The 16,162-nt window shown below is 43.3% G+C and overlaps 1 protein-coding gene across 11 annotated transcripts in view; it reads right to left on the bottom strand.

The window, feature by feature from the left end:
* The window catches only part of Fbxo34 (F-box protein 34), a 71,895-nt gene that overhangs the window by 28,528 nt on the left and 27,205 nt on the right, over window positions 1-16,162 (bottom strand). For 2 of the 11 annotated variants that reach the window (XM_029541554.1, XM_029541545.1), the window contains exon 2: window positions 6,182-6,258. The exons of 2 other annotated variants lie outside the window; for them this stretch is intronic. In XM_029541554.1, the coding sequence (XP_029397414.1) occupies window positions 6,182-6,231 (50 nt within the window). In that variant the 5' untranslated portion in view covers window positions 6,232-6,258. Of the gene's footprint in view, window positions 1-6,177; window positions 6,259-6,975; window positions 7,040-7,759; window positions 7,915-8,942; window positions 8,973-16,162 lie in introns of those variants that run through there. 7 more of the 11 variants (XM_029541552.1, XM_029541548.1, XM_029541551.1 and 4 more) reach the window with 7 other exon arrangements.

Below are 16,162 nucleotides of genomic sequence, written 5' to 3'. Positions count from 1 at the left end.
AGCCTAAGCTCTCCCACCCTGGCTGCCCATGATACCCGTATGGCTAAGAGAAGAGCTTGCTGAGGGGTCTGCTCAACCACACGCTCACTGTCCTGTCCACAAGGCCCAGGGCCTGCGGAAGCTTTTCAAACCTACAGTAATGGCAGTGGTAGACTGTTCTCCTGGTATGCACAAGGCTCCAGGCTCAATCCTAACTCCAGCAAAAGTAAAATAAGAAAAGCCCAGTGTAAGTCTCTCTAGACCACATTTTCAAAGGTCCCTCATTATTTATAGATTCTGTATTTCAAACTCATGTAGGCAATGCCAAGGCAAACACAGGTCAGTTTCTGAGGAAGGCCCAAGACAACCAAGAATATCCCACTTTTTCACTGAAGGAAATCTGTTGAACATACAATTCAAGGTGATTTTTCACATGAAGAAAGTTCTGGAGAAGGTCCTTCCAGAAACCACAGAATGATGGTCTTGAACATACGCTTATAAAGAAACCTGGACCAATCCTCTTGCCCACCCCCTTCCTTCCAAAAAGAGAATCATTTCCGAGGGAAGCACTGGGAACTAAAAGGTCTGAAAACAGCAATTAGCCATGTCTAGTCTGACCTAGATTTCATCCCATCAGCTAGGGGTAAGAACAAGAACAACAACAACAACCACCACCTCTCCCCTGCAAAAGACCATAGTGACAGAAGACTGAAAAGAGGCACAGAGACTCTGTGTAAAAACCTAGCAACTGGATACTCTTAAACGTGGATCTTTACTGTAGTTACTGAAGGAACAAGGGCTCCCATAGACTCATATATTTGTTTGTTTGTTTGTTTTGGTTTGGGTTTTCGAGGCAGGGTTTCTCTGTGTAGCCCTGGCTGTCCTGGAACTCACTCTGTAGACCAGGCTGGCCTCGAACTCAGAAATCAGCCTGCCTCTGCCTCCCAAGTGCTGGGAGATTAAAGACATGTGCCACCAGCCCAGCTGACTCATATATTTGAATGCTCATTTTTCTGGTTGGTAAAACTGTTGGGAAGGATTAGGAGGTGCGGCCTTGCTGGAGGAAGTGTCACTGGAGGTCTTTCTCTCTCTGCCTCTGTTCAGGTAAGAGTGGAAGTTCTCAGCAACTGCTCCAGTGCCACGCCTGCTTGCCGGCTGCAGGTTCCCACCATGATTGATTTGCCCTCTGAAACTGTAAGCAAGCCCCCAGTTAAATAAATGTCCTTTCTTAAAAGTTGCCTTTGTCATGGTGTCTCCTTACAGCAACAGAACAGAAACTAAAACCACCACCATTCCTCACAATGTTGAATGCCAACTTTCACCTAGGTCCATGTGGAATGACTCTCATGAATCTATTCACTTTAGTTACAACAGTTACTGTCTCAAACCACAAATATCTTCTGAAAAATTAAAGCATGTGTGTGAAGCATAGGTATTTAGCTCAGTGGTAAAGTATACAGCAAACATGCAAGACCCTGGGTTCAATATTCAGCACAGAAACAAACAACCAAAATAAAAACAAAAACAAAAACAAAAAAGAGGAGGTAAAATGTCCTCCTTAATAGAGAAATCTAAGAGTTTAATTGACCCAGAAGTTTACACCCTCAATCCTTCTCACCCCCTTTCCTTTCCATATGTTTTGAGACTGAGTGTCAAGCTTGTTTTAATCTGTAATGACCCTTCTGCCTCTGTCTCTGAAGTTCTGTCTCCATTTTAAATCATCACCTTGTTTCCCATGGCATCTCTTCACTGGTCATGCATGGATCTGTCAGTAAAAGCAAGGCGGGACAATGTGCAGTAGTGGACTGACAAGGCCTGCCTGCTCTGAAGTGAAGGGGACTGGCCATCTTAGCAGGCCATTCCCATGATACCTAAGACCCAAATTCTCACTCGAGTAAAGCACAGTTAACTGCCTACCTGAGTGAATGTGAGTGACCAGGTCACTAGAGCCAGCCACTGATGGATAACTGGAATTGCTAAGGAATTTGCAACAATGAAATATTACTGTTCCAGCCCTTCTGAAGAGCGAACAGTGTGATCTGACATTACTTCCTCTTCCCACACATTCATAAGCAAACAAGCAACCACAGGTCATTCAGTTTCAACCACTACAGATACACTTCAAGAAAATGAAAAATTTCCCCCCACAATAAGCAAAGTCTTTTCCTGATTTGCAAACCACTTGGAGATTGGCCAGGCTTATTTCAAAATCCCTTTAATAGTTTAAATCATTTACCTATTTTATCAAGAATTTCTGGAAACAAAAACATGAGGTAAAGGACTGGGATGCTAAAGAACACTGAGTTAGCTGTAAGGTAAACATCAGGGAACATCATCCCAAAGCCACAGAAACAGGAAGTCAAGGGCAGGAGCTGCTTCAGTGATTAAGCACTCGCCTGACAAGTGTGAGGACCAGATGCCCAGCCCTCAGTTAGGGAACGCCAGGCAGGCTGGCCAGCTGCCTGTAATCTCAGCACTTAGGAGGCAGAGACACACAAACTCCTGGGCAAGCTGGATGGCTAGGCTAGCCAGAATTGGTGAGCTCTAGGTTCAAAGAGAGATCCTGCATCAATAACTAGAAGGTGATGAACAATAATATGAACATATGTGTGTTCACACACATACAAACACATCCACACACCTAACAATTCAAACAAACAAACAAACAAACAAGTAGCAGGAGAAGGTTAAAATGGAATGGCCAACATCTTTCTGAGACATTATCCATTTCTCTCTCTCTTGTCACAGGTGCACTTACCTGCCCTTCTCCCTTCCCCCACTTACAATACGCTGTGGTCCTCTGAGAACGTTCAAACAGATGGTTCTCTGGACTTCAGAGGTGATGAGCGGGAACGCTGCAGAGTTGGGCATGCTGACATGCTGGACTTAAACTATAAAAGCAATCTCAAAACCAAGGTCTCTAACTTTCTCCCATCCCTGTGTCTCCCTCGGAGCATAGAAGGGATGCTCTCTGGAGTTCCTTATCTGACTAAAGTTCTTCCATAAGTAATGGCAGTTCTAAGTTCTCCTCCCTATAACCTGCAGAACAGGAAAGATTGACTTTCAGGAAAAGATGGCTGGGATTACATGACGTCCAGCGCCCAGATGAACTTCGCCCCAGACTGTTATTGTCTGTTCTTTGTGGCTATTAATCTCCACTTAAAACCATTTACTCAAAATACTCAAAAACAGCAGGTATCCTCAGCTTCCAGCTTCCCTAGGAAGAATATACAAATATGTGCACGCCTTTTCTCTTGCGAATCTATTGTGGTTTGTCACCAGAACTCAATTTTGGAGCCTTCAGAGGGGAAAAGAGAAGTTCCTTTAACACCTACAAAGTGGTCAAGTACACACAGCCCCTGGCCCATGATATACAGTAAATTGGTAAACATCCAACGAGTGGCAGAGGAATTAAGGAAAGAGAAAATGGGGCTGGTGAGATGGCTCAGTGGGTAAGAGCACCCGACTGCTCTTCTGAAGGTCCCGAGTTCAAATCCCAGCAACCACATGGTGGCTCATAACCATCCGTAGCAAGATCTGACACCCTCTTCTGGAGTGNCTGAAGACAACTACAGTGTACTTACATATAATAAATAAATAAATCTTTAAAAAAAAGAGAAAACGTGTGCCTTTGCAGTGTGTGCTGACTCAGCGGTGCAAGCATCTCCCTAAACTGTTTCAAGCTACCAAATGATGCTACTTATTACTTAGCCCAGAGTTAACAAACTCCCAAGCACATGTGTTGACTAAGGAAAGCAGAAGAGGAGAACTGAAGGCGCATGACAGGAGCGGCAGACTGTTGGGGACTGTTAGGAGTACTATACAGGTGCTGGGGATTGGGCCTGGGTCCTCAGGTCTCTTAACTGCTAAGCCATCTTTCCATTAAATGTTTCTTTCATATGAGCCACCTTTAACAAATCATTGACCACAGCCCCATCTACCAATGCTCTTCTCAAAAGGCTAACAGTCAGGTATTCACTTTGAGGGAAATAGGAAGTCGCTGGGGAATTCAATCACAGAAAAAAAAAAAAAAAAAAAATGTAAGACACCTCCAAACTAAATCTGACAAGTTACCCAACAGTGAACCTTAGCATTAGCTGCTAAGTCCTATTTGCATATTTAGAGCTTTCCTATCCAATTCCACCATGAAACAAGAAATCAAGAATTAAAAAAAAAAAAAAAAAAATCAAGAATTTAGACATTGAGGCTGGAGAGATGGCTCAGTAGTTAAGAGCACCGACTGCTCTTCCGAAGGTCCTGAGTTCAAATCCCAGCAACCACATAGTGGCTCACAACCATCCTTAATGAGATCTGACACCCTCTTCTGGTGCATCTGAAGACAGCTACAGTGTACTTAGATATAATAATAAATACATCTTTAAAAAAAAGAATTTAGACATCTCTAGAATAAAGATAAAATAAGGAGACAAGGGAGATGGGGCATGACTCTAATCTGAGCACTTGGGAGGCAAAGGCAGGAGGGTCACTAGATCATCACCCGCCTGTGCAGCATAGCAGCCACCATGGAAGGAAAGAAGGGGAGATGGGAGGGAGATCTACCAGAAAGGTGGAGCACAAGAATCTCACAACCACAAATGTGACAGGAGTAGAGAGGAAAGGAGAGAGAGAAAGAAATTACATCCTCAATAGTAAAAATAAAAACACTGTATGATATGTTCAGAAAATCCAGTTACCTGCGTTCAAATTAAGGTAAGAGAAACTGAAAAAAGGAAAGCCACCAACAAAATGATCAGACCACAGTCCCAGATGACAGGCTCCCGCAGCGTCGGTGCCCGAGGATGAAGAACCAATCACACAGATTGGGCAGGGCAGCTCAGTTCTGTGATCTTGGCACTCGGCAGACTCAAGCGGAGAGCCCCAAGTATGAAGTCAGTTCCACTGGAGAGAGTTCCAGACAGTCTAAGATCCACAAGGATCCTGTCCAAACAACAGCAGCAAGTACACCCAAATGGCTTCGGGCTTCAGGCAACCAAACAGCCAGAGAAAACTGTAAGACAACATTTCTTTACGATGAGGGAGGGAAGAAAGGAAGGGAGAGTGTCAGAGGCAAACTCTTCAAACTAGAGACTACATCCAGCTAACAGTAAGGGCGGGGTAAGCCATCTTCAGACATTATGGAGAAGGGGACATAAAATGTCTCACTCCAAAAGTGCTTCTTTGACACACCCAGAACTGGTCACACAAAGAGACTGTACATCTGTTGCGATGGTTAGATGTAATTGTCTATTTGACTGAATGGACCTCTGGTGCCCGGGAAGATATTTTCTGAAAGACTTGAATGAGTGAAGACTTGCCTGTGTTGTATGTGGACGACACTGTTCACAGCCTGGATCAAATAGAAAGGGGCAAAAAGCTACACACAGCACCCTTTACTCTCACACACACACACACACACACACACACACACACACACGCACACTGCCACCGCCACTGCCACCGCCACTGCCACCGCCATGCCTTCCCTTCACTCCCTTAAGTGGGGCACTGCTGCAGCAGCGACAGGAAGGGCAGCTCACAGCCCTGTGCAAGGAGGAATGGCTCTGAAAAGTTCCTCTTCTAGAGACAACATTTACACTTACCTCCACTCACAGACAGTGGGCAGAGGGACAAGGGTTTCTAGTAGACACTCACTTTTTGTCCTTTCTGTCTATTAAAATGGACTGGTGTGACACTAGGCTTAGACAGGGATGACCCTGAGGCTGCTGCAGCTCTTGCTTGACCTCCCACTGCCCTCCCACTGCCCTCCCACTTTCCTCCCACTGCTCTTCTACAGCCTGCTCCACTTTACTTTTCCCAGAAGGCCCAAGCCCCTAGCCTTCTGTCTGCTGAGCTCCACACAAGCTTCAGTCCTCTTGCTTTTTACTCCGAGTCCCACACCAAAATATGCAAGGTTTCTCTACTTAGGTGTGTGATAAAGTTCTATGTTCTTTCTGTTATCTACCAGTTGTCGGTATATTTGATGGACTAAAAATGTATCAAGTGCTACAAAAGTTTAACTTCCTCAAGCAGAGACCAGGAGAGTATGTTTTACTGTAATCAAAGACTGACTAGGCCTACAGAGTTCCAGGACAGCCAGGGCTACAAAGAGAAACCCTGTCTCGAAAAAGCCAAAAAAAAAAAAAAAAAAAAAAAAAGACTGACTAGGTTGCACACCGTTGTGGGTGGGACAGAGCTCACCTACCATGCAGAGTCTTGGGTTTGATGTCCATCGATGGGACGTGTCAAGAGCATGGAGGAAGACAGCTGGGGTCATGGGATCTAAACCAAGATAAAGAAGACAGAAGATCTAAACAAGAAATCCAGTACAAGCAGGCAGTGCTGTCTTCCAGATGCTGGTGGCAGGATGGCATAACACCAGCAGATGATCCCAATGAAAGTGCGTGTCCGGGAATACAGAGTATCAGAACACCTTAAGAGCACTGTTCCTGAGAAGAGCTGGAAAAGCTAGGCTACATTAGTCAAAATAGAAAATTAAATAGGCCGGGCGTGGTGGCGCATGCCTTTAATCCCAGCACTTGGGAGGCAGAGGCAGGTAAATTTCTGAGTTCAAGGCCAGCCTAGTCTACAGAGTGAGTTCCAGGACAGCCAGGGCTACACAGAGAAACCCTGTCTCGAAAAACCAAAAAAAAAAAAAAAAAAAAAAAAAAAGAAAGAAAGAAAAAAAAGAAAATTAAATAAAAATGCGAGTTTTTGAAAGTGACACTAGCTTAGCTAAACTTTCAGTCTAACACATAAACACTCAAGGATAATTTAAGCAGACTGCTAACTACCTACATTAAAAGGACAAAGAACAAACTATTTGTGGGGATGAGGAAAAATGTCAACTCACAGCTAAGGCTGAAAACTCAACAGTTAGAATATACGCATGTTATTAATGGTCAAGTATGGTGGCAAAAGCGCTGGGAAGGAGGCCAACAAGAGGTCAAGACAGGGTGTTGTGAGTAACGCTGAGGTGAGATGGCATGGTGCTAATACCCTATCTGGGCACTTAGGAGGCTGAAGGAAGAAGGCGGCCACGAGCGTCAGGCAGAGCAGGACCCTGTAAAGAAAGAATGACTAAGTCCAAGTGTTGCCTCCAGGCAAAGTCAGCTCTGAAAAGCACACTTGCTTGTGAAATGCTGTCCTTCAAAGCTGCGCTTGCAGAGCTATGGAATAAGCTGCATGCATTTAATATTTAAATTAGAAATACAAAACATAAATATAACAAGCATTTAACTAGTTAAGTCCTGACTCCTTTGGAAAAGGTTTTTAGTTTTAACTGTGTGCGCGGCAGCGTGTAGCTGAGTGCGGGTGGGTACTAAGAACCACGCCCCACCTCTGCAGGAGTGCAGTGCTCTAGTCCTCTGCCACCTCCTTCACCTCACCCTCATGACTTCTTTTTACAGTAATCAAGAATTTCCAAGCCGGGCGTGGTGGCGCATGCCTTTAATCCCAGCACTCGGGAGGCAGAGGCAGGCGGATTTCTGAGTTCAAGGCCAGCCTGGCTTACAGAGTGAGTTCCAGGACAGCCAGGGCTACACAGAGAAACCCTGTCTCAAAAAAAAACCCAAAAAAAAAAAAAAAAAAAAAAAAAAAAAAAAAAAAGAATTTCCCCTAAAAGAAAATTTCTTTTTTTTTAATAATAATCTAAGTTTCTATAACAAAAATGTATTACTGAATAAAACTATAGCTGTCTGATTCTGTGTTATTCCAAATTATCTGTAACCCCAAGTTGTTTTTAATGGTTTTATTCCTATGGCACACGGCATGCCCAACTCACCTCAGGAACAGAGGAAGTTACCTCAATAGTTCATGAGTTTGGCGACACTTTAGTTCCTTCAAGACAATATTCAAAGCACTGAGGGGCTATTTTTATTTAATATTGTATGAGAAGTTAAAATTATCAATTTAGTAAATCCTCAAATGTCCCCTAAGATGGCCACAACTTTGATCTTTTCCTTTTCCTTTTCTTTTCTTTTCTTTCGTTCTTTCTTTTTCCTTTTCAAGACAGGGTTTCTCAGTGTAGCCCTGGTAGTCCTAGAACTTGATCTGTAGACCAGGCTGGCCTCAAACTCACAGAGATCTGCCAGCTTCTGCCTCCCGAGTGCTGGGATCAAAGGCCAACTTTGATCTTCCATACTGTTATTATTTCCAACCCTGAAGATAACATTTTTAGTGCGTAAATATAACCTGAAATATGAAACACACTGTTTTAACTGAGACACCATTTGTTTCTAGTTTACACAGTTACGTAACTTCTAAACAAATTTATTTGTATTACTTCAGAGTGTGTGTATTATGGCACATGTGTGGAGGTCAGAAGACATCTTTTTTGGAATCAATTAATTCTCCCCTTCCACCATGGATTGTAGGGATCAAACTAAGGTCATCAGAGTTGGGCAGCAAGAGATCTTATTGGCTGAGCCTATGGCTTTAAAGTTGATTCCTACTTAGAAACATTACCATGGCCTGAGTTTTCTAACCACAATTCAGACAGTAATGCTGTTTCCAGACAGGATGACAGGGTCCCATGACAGGGCCCCATGATGGCATCATCATTACAGAGGAATCTGCTTAACAGAGCCAGCTGAGACAATATGCGAACTATAGTCCAACCCCAAGAGTGACTCAGTTTTTTTTAATCTGGATTTATTGTCACCTCTGGATTTAAGGGAAACTGGTTCCGTAGCTTGATATGTTAGTGGGCAGTAGGTTATGTTAATTTTAAAATCCTAACATTAAAAAATGCTGTTGTTCTTAGCATACAAATAAGATAAGCAAACATAAAGGCAGCCTGCCTTTCCCATCCTCTTTTGGCCTAAGGATGCTAACCACTGCCTTGTCTGCATTACTAAGTTAGTAACTCCAGGGGTTAAAGAGCAGCATCTGTAAGTTCATCAGCACTCCCCTGCTTCTACTCTTAACACGGAAAGAATAATCCCACAGCTTGAAATGCCGCTTACATTTTCTTTCAAAAGGCAGCTACTGGGGTCTGGAGAGATGGCTCAGGCTCAGAGAGCTTGCTGTTCTACTAGAGGATGTGAGTTCAGTTCCTGGCACCCATGCCAGGTGATTTACAACAGGCTGGAACTCTCTCCTGTAAGTCAAACGTCCTCTGTGGCTTCCTTGGGTACCTGTGCACATGTGGTATACACTCACACAGACACACTTACACATAAATAACAACACATCATTTTGTTTTTTAAAACAAAGCTGCTACAAGATTTTTTTTTCCGAAACAGAGTTTTTCTGTGTAGCTCTAACTGTCCTGTCCAAGCTGGCTTTGAACTCAGAGATCTGCCTGCCTCTGTCTCTCTAGTGTTGGGATTGAAGGTGGCGCCACCACACCCAGCTTAAATATTTTTTTCTAATGGAAAATTAGGTTTTCCAATTTCTTTTTTTTTTTTTAAAGATTTATTTATTTATTATATGTAAGTACACTGTAGCTGTCTTCAGACACTGCAGAAGAGGGAGTCAGATCTCCTTACAGATGGTTGTGAGCCACCATGTGGTTGCTGGGATTTGAACTCAGGAACTTCAGAAGAGCAGTCGGGTGCTCTTACCCACTGAGCCATCTCACCAGCCCGGTTTTCCAATTTCTACAAAGACCATAATTCTAGCTTGGCAGCTGGTAAGTCATTCTAACCTGCTAGGCCCGCAGTCGGTTTGGTGAGGAGCCCACCATTTCCCTGGATAAGAGACCGGTGCCACTTCCATCAAATTCCATCTCACCAGCCTGGGAAAAAAAGCCCACGGTTTTGTTCTGTTTGGAGTGAGTTTGCTTTTCCCATCCTGAGTTTTCCTAAACTATTTCAAGGCTCTGACAATCCTGCTGATGACTAAGTCTGCTCCGGGAACAGCCGCCTCGTTATCACTATTAAAAGCAGCCACTCCTAATACCCGACCGATAAGGATCTGGAACCTCATTGTAACTTGGGGAATGCAAATCCCACCCTACCCAGTCTAAAGATAAACTCGCTCCGTTTGGAATAATGGCTCACTACCCAACAACTCCAGCAGTGTTTGTGTTCCAATCAAGCTGCAAGTTTTCCGTATATTCTTATTAATATTAAGATTTTATTGCTATTTCCTTCCTTTAAAAGCAGTTAATCAGGAATTACTGCCACTCCCTGGTCCCTCTCTCATTCGGGAACAAGTGCCCTGGTACTTTTAGGGTAAAGCAACTTCCCAACTGATCTCCTGCTTCAGAAGTACTTTGTACAGCACATGTGCTGTGTGGTAACTTGTTCTTGGCAAGCTAATTCTATCTGGAAAACCAACAGGAGAGAACCTCAAGAGTCCTTTCCTATACCCATCAAAACGGACAACTACTTCCAAACTTTAATTCTTCCAGAAAATGTATCCAGAATCGGGATAAATAAAATCAATGAAAAGAAACAGAAGAAAAGTAGATAATCACACACACACACACACACACACACACACACACACACACACATTTATCTTCACTTTAATCCTTTGCCTTATATAAAATGGAGAAATGTGACAAAAGCATAGATTATCATTCTGGAACCCCCAAATTCATTCTGCTAGAGGGGACTCCATAATCCATTCACAGAACACTACCCCTAAACCACAATTAACCTGAGCCATTTAATCCCTAATCTTTAATCCACAGGACTGCAATAAATTCCTCCAGCAGAGCCTTTAGCTCCTCTCAGTATATTTTAAACTGAAGTGTATGGGGATGTATTCACAGAAGAAAATCAGTTATAATATTCAGAGGAGGAACTCAGACATGCCAGCAAGCACTCTAGTACTGATTACAAGGCCAGCCTAGTTTCCCACCCCGCTCCACAAGCCAGGGTCACTGTATGATCCTGACTGGCCTGAGACTCAGAGCTCCTCCTATCTCTGCTTCTGCTTGTTCCCCTTTTAACAAATTAACTAACAGGCTCTAATAACACTTTATTACTTTAATTTTTAATTTGACGAACATTGAATATTTACAAGATATCTGCGTCAAGCAAGATGTGACAAGAGATTACTTCTGCTCAACAAGAGGGAAACCATGACTGGTACTGGAAGCCTAGCTAGCTCTGAAGTCCTAGTGAAGTGATTGGTGTCATAGAACTTACAACCACTGCCTCACTAAACAGCATAATCCTCCCAGCAACCTAGCCATTTGGCTTTGTACCTACAAGTAAGTAGTTTTCCTCCCTCGATAAGGAAAACTTCTCTTTACAACAGACAGGAGACAACGAGAGAAAACCACAACCAATCCAAGTGCACAGTTGTGGGGCACAGTTCTCGTGGATACAGCTAGCTACAGAACACTCCCACACCTAAGACTAAGCAAACATTGCAGAAGAGGTGGAAAGACTGTTACAAGCTAGGTCCGGGCGTCTACTGTGAGACTGTCTCCAGTAATAGCAGAATCTACACCCATAAGTCTCACCAGCATGACTGCCTAAACATGAGCTGAACCATACTGACTGTAAAAGACAGGACAAATTGGGGGAGGGGCATGGCCCACAAAGCCTCAACCGCATACATAGACCCGTAGGTAACTAGGGAGAGCTGAGGGGCTCCTCCCCAGTGAAGTGTATAACAACTGGTGATCCAATATCACATGGCCAGCCCTGAACACATATACAAGTAACATCATACAGACTGTATGTTATATTTAGGAATATATATGCTTATACATATACACATATGTATGTAACAACAATTAGTGAAAAATAAACCATGAATTTGAAAGACAGCAAGGAGATCCAGATATATGGCAGGGTTTGGAGGGAGAAGAATGAAGGGAGAAATACAATTATATTATCTCAAAAATAATTTATTGATTGATTGATTGGTTTTTTGAGACAGGGTTTCTCTGAGTAGCCCTGGCTATCCTGGAACTCACTCTGTAGACCAGGTTGGCCTCAATCTCAAAAATTCCCCTGCCTCTGCCTCCCAAATACTTGGATTAAAGTTAAAGGCATGTGTCACCACTGCCCCGCTCAAAAATAAATTTTTAAAAGGGAGTAATTACACTTTCTATTAATAACAATGTCAAAGGTATTGCTAACACTGTTAGAGTTGGAAGAAAATACTGTTTCCTTAAAAATTAATGAAAGCAAGTACTGTTTTGTAATGCTTCTCACAATCTAAATACAGGTACAGCCCCACACCCCCAAAGCTCTTAAAATACATTCATCAGGCCAGCAAGATGGCTCACCAAGTCAACAAGCACACCTGATACCCAAACTCAACTCAGAAAAGCCCAGGAGAAGTAGGGAACCGGCTCCTGAAAGCTGTCTTCTGACCTCCACATGTGTGCTGGCACATGTCCACACATAAACACACTAGAAATGCAGTAAGACTGAAAAACCCATAATCAGTGTGGAACATTTAAGGAGGTAATGATGATCAACTCCCACAGCCTCTTCACTTAAGAATTGGTAAACTAGGGCTGGTGAGATGGCTCAGTGGGTAAGAGCACCCGACTGTTCTTCCAAAGGTCCAGAGTTCAGATCCCAGCAACCACATGGTGGCTCATAACCATCCGTAACAAGATCTGACTCCCTCTTCTGGAGTGTCTGAAGACAGCTACAGTGTACTTACATATAATAAATAAATAAATCTTAAAAAAAAAAGAATTGGTAAACTAAGCAAGAATGTATGATACTGACTGCCTGAAGCATTTAAGCCCCTAAGTACTGGATGCTGTTGTAAACCACCATTTTCTTCTGAAAATCGGATCCTCAAATCTAGTAATAATACTTACAATACAGTGTAAAAAACAATATACTTAAGCTAGAAAAAAAAATAGTCTTAGCTTGTACCTTAACTCCATACATATAAAATGAAGATACCTACCAGATTGTAAAATAATTGTAATTTGAAATGTAAACTGTAAAACCTGATTACTACCACAGTGCTGCTCTCCCACCCCATCTCTTTCTGTTTTCAGTTTCTCTGTGTAGCCCTGGCTGACCTGGAACTGTAGACCAGTATCTTAGTTACGGTGTTACTGCTGTGAACAGACACCATGACCAAGGCAACTCTTAGACAACATTTAATTGGGGCTGGCTTACAGGTTCAGCAGTTCAGTCCATTATCATCAAGGCAGGAGCATGGCAGCATCCAGACAGGCGTGGTGCAGGCAGAGCTGAGAGTTCAATATCTTCATCTGAAGGTGGCTAGTAGAAGACTGGCTTCCAAGCAGCTAGGACTAGGGTATTAAGTGACACACCTACTGCAACAAGGCCACATTTCCTAATAGTGCCACTCACTGGCCCAAGAATATACAAACCATTACAACTAGGCTGGTCTAGAACTCACAGTGAACCTCCTGCCTCTGCCCCCCCCCCCGAGTGCTGGGTAGCCTAGCAACTGCCACCACACCCCTATGCTACATTCTCAAACTAGGGTTATTATTACAGTGTGTTCCCTGAGAAACCAAAGGTGTTACTCTTTCTATGTGTACCAAGTCATCAAATTCTGATTTACTTTATATATTCAATATTTTGTCATCCAGTGGATTTCCCAAAGGACAAACTGACCCTAGAAATCAGTCCCTTAAAGTAAAGGTTTAAGGGGGAGAGGGGCTGGGACTTAGCATCTCAGTAGCAAAGCACTGGCCCAACAAGTACAAAGCGCTGCCTCTCACCCTCAGACAACAGAACACACAATGGTAACCTGATGAAATAAATGAGTAACGGAATGAACTGGAACTCTATGTGCCCGCAACTCTAAGCGAAATACCTGTTTTCTCTGATTCTCCATCTGTCCGTCAGTAAAATGGGAATAGATGCTAATAGCCGCACATGAGTACCATGAAGGACTCTCTCCTAAATGGGCCAGTGAGCATGTATTGTGGAGGTAACCTTCTGAAGCAATAAGGAAGATTTCGTGAGTTTGACGCTGTAGATGTTTACATTGTTTCTCTGCATCATTTATTAGATATAATAGAGGGTCAGGTGCCATGCCACATGCCAGGAGTCCTAGCTTAGCAAAAGCAAGGGTATCACCAGAGGCTAAAGGTCAGCCTGGTCCACACAGTGAGTCCCTTCTCATAACAGACGTTTAAGAGAAAATAGAACTATATTAGACATAATTGTCTCATGTCACCAAAGAATTTCTCCATTACTTAAATTCAGCAAACAGCAATAACTTTTTTCATAGAGCCTGGTGTTTTTAAATTTTTATGTGATATGGGTGTTTTGTCTTCATGCATGCCGCCTTGTGCCTGCAGAGGCCAGAAGAAGGTGTTAAACCTCTGTGTGCCGGAGTTAAAGGTGAGTGGGCTGAGTTACCAACTGAGTGCTGAGAACTGAATCCCAAGCCCTTAGGAGAGCAGCTGGAACTCTTACCTGCTTAGCCAACTCTCCAGTCCCAGAACCTCCTTGTTTGAAAGGAAATAACAGCTGGGCATGGTGGCACACACCCTGTAAGCCCAGCACTCAGGAGGCAAGGCAGAAAGATTCTGATTCAAGGCCTGCCTAGGTAATATAACAAGCCTCATACAAACATGACTAAATTCACACACACACAAACAAACACACTCTCTCTCTCTCTCTCTCTCTCTCTCTCTCTCTCTCTCTCTCTCTCTCTCTCTCTCTCCCCTTTCTCATTCTCTCTTTCTGATTGATTGATTTGATTAGACAGTAGTGATGTACATTAACAAGGGAAATTACTAGTCTAGTGTGCTGGCACATGCCTAATCTTAGCACCTGGGGCTGTGGCAGGATTACTGTTGTGAGTCTAAGGCCATATATGATCTACATAGCCAGTTCCAGGTTACAGAGGATGTGAGTTTGAATAAGAATAGCCCCTATCGGCCCATAAATTTGAATGCTTAGTCCTTAGTTGGTAGAACTCTTTTGGGAAGGATTACAACAGTGGTTCTCAACCTGTGGGTTGTGACTTCTATGGTAAACCTCTATCTCCAAAAGAGTTACATTATGATTTATAACAAAAGCTAAATTATAGTTACGAAGTAGCAACACAAATAATGTTATAGATGGGGGTCATGACAACATGAGGAACTGTATTGAAAGGTTGCAGCATTAGGAAGGCTGTGAGCCACTGGATTAGGAGATGTGGTCACATTGGAGGAGGAGTACTATTATTACAGGGGTGGGCACTGAGGTTCCAAAAGCCCAGAGCTGGCCCAGTCTCTCTCTGCCTGCTGCCTGTGCATAGTAAGCTCTCTACTAGCACCAGGCCTTCCTGCCTGCTACCATGCTCCTGGCCACGTGGTCACGCACCCACCCTCGGAAACTGTAAGCAAGCCTCCAATTAAATGTTTTTATAAGTTGCCTTGGTCATCAAGTCTCTTCATAGCAATAGAAAAGTAAGAGCTACACAGAAAAACTGTCTCAAACAAAACAACAATAATAAACTCAGAGTAAGTATCACACAAAAGGGTTAAATTCTAAACCAGAAAAAAAAAGGAAACAAGCATTTGAAGGACAAAGGTCACACACAATTATTCAGTGCTTAAGTATTTAAACACACAAACTCACACAAGTAAAGCCATTTCACTTTCCACACATTTGCTTTGCTTATCACTGTGAAAAGAATTCAAAGAGAGAGCCGGGGCGTGGTGGCACACACCTTTAATCCCAGCACTTGGGAGGCAGAGGCAGTGGATTTCTGAGTTCGAGGCCAGCCTGGTCTACAGAGTGAGTTCCGGGACAGCCAGGGCTACACAGAGAAACCCTGTCTCGAAAAACCAGGAAAAAAAAAAAAAAAGTAAAGAATTCAAAGAGAGGAAAACCAGCCAGGGTAACTCAGTAAGACAAAAAAGGCCAACGTGGTTAGAAGTATTGTACACAATACAGTTTGAGTGACGGCACAAACACATTTTAGTTGACAGGAACTCTACAGAAACTACAGTAGGCCAGTCGTTCAGGAACACACCAGAAGTGCAGAGCAGATTTTATTAAACACCGGGAGCAGCGTTTTGACCTGCCTGCCATGCTCTCCTGCTGTGCCCTGTTATTTGTGGTAGTAACTACAGGCTGTAAAGACAATGGCAGTTGTTCTGAGGGACACCTTCATGGGGTGCCACAGCACAAGCTCCGCAGTTCTGATTAATCATAATCAGCCTTCCTTTCATGAGAGCAAAGGCTGTAGCCAAACCAAATGGCTGGAGATGGCATGCAACAAGGCTGGGATTAGCTAATGACAGAAGAAAACGGCTGGAGATGGCATGCAACAA

Source organism: Mus pahari, chromosome 8 (genome assembly GCF_900095145.1).
Source record: "Mus pahari chromosome 8, PAHARI_EIJ_v1.1, whole genome shotgun sequence".
NCBI classification, from domain to species: domain Eukaryota; kingdom Metazoa; phylum Chordata; class Mammalia; order Rodentia; family Muridae; genus Mus; species Mus pahari.
The sequence above is the reverse complement of the archived record's forward strand: the minus strand, read 5'-3'. Positions and strand labels throughout refer to the sequence as shown.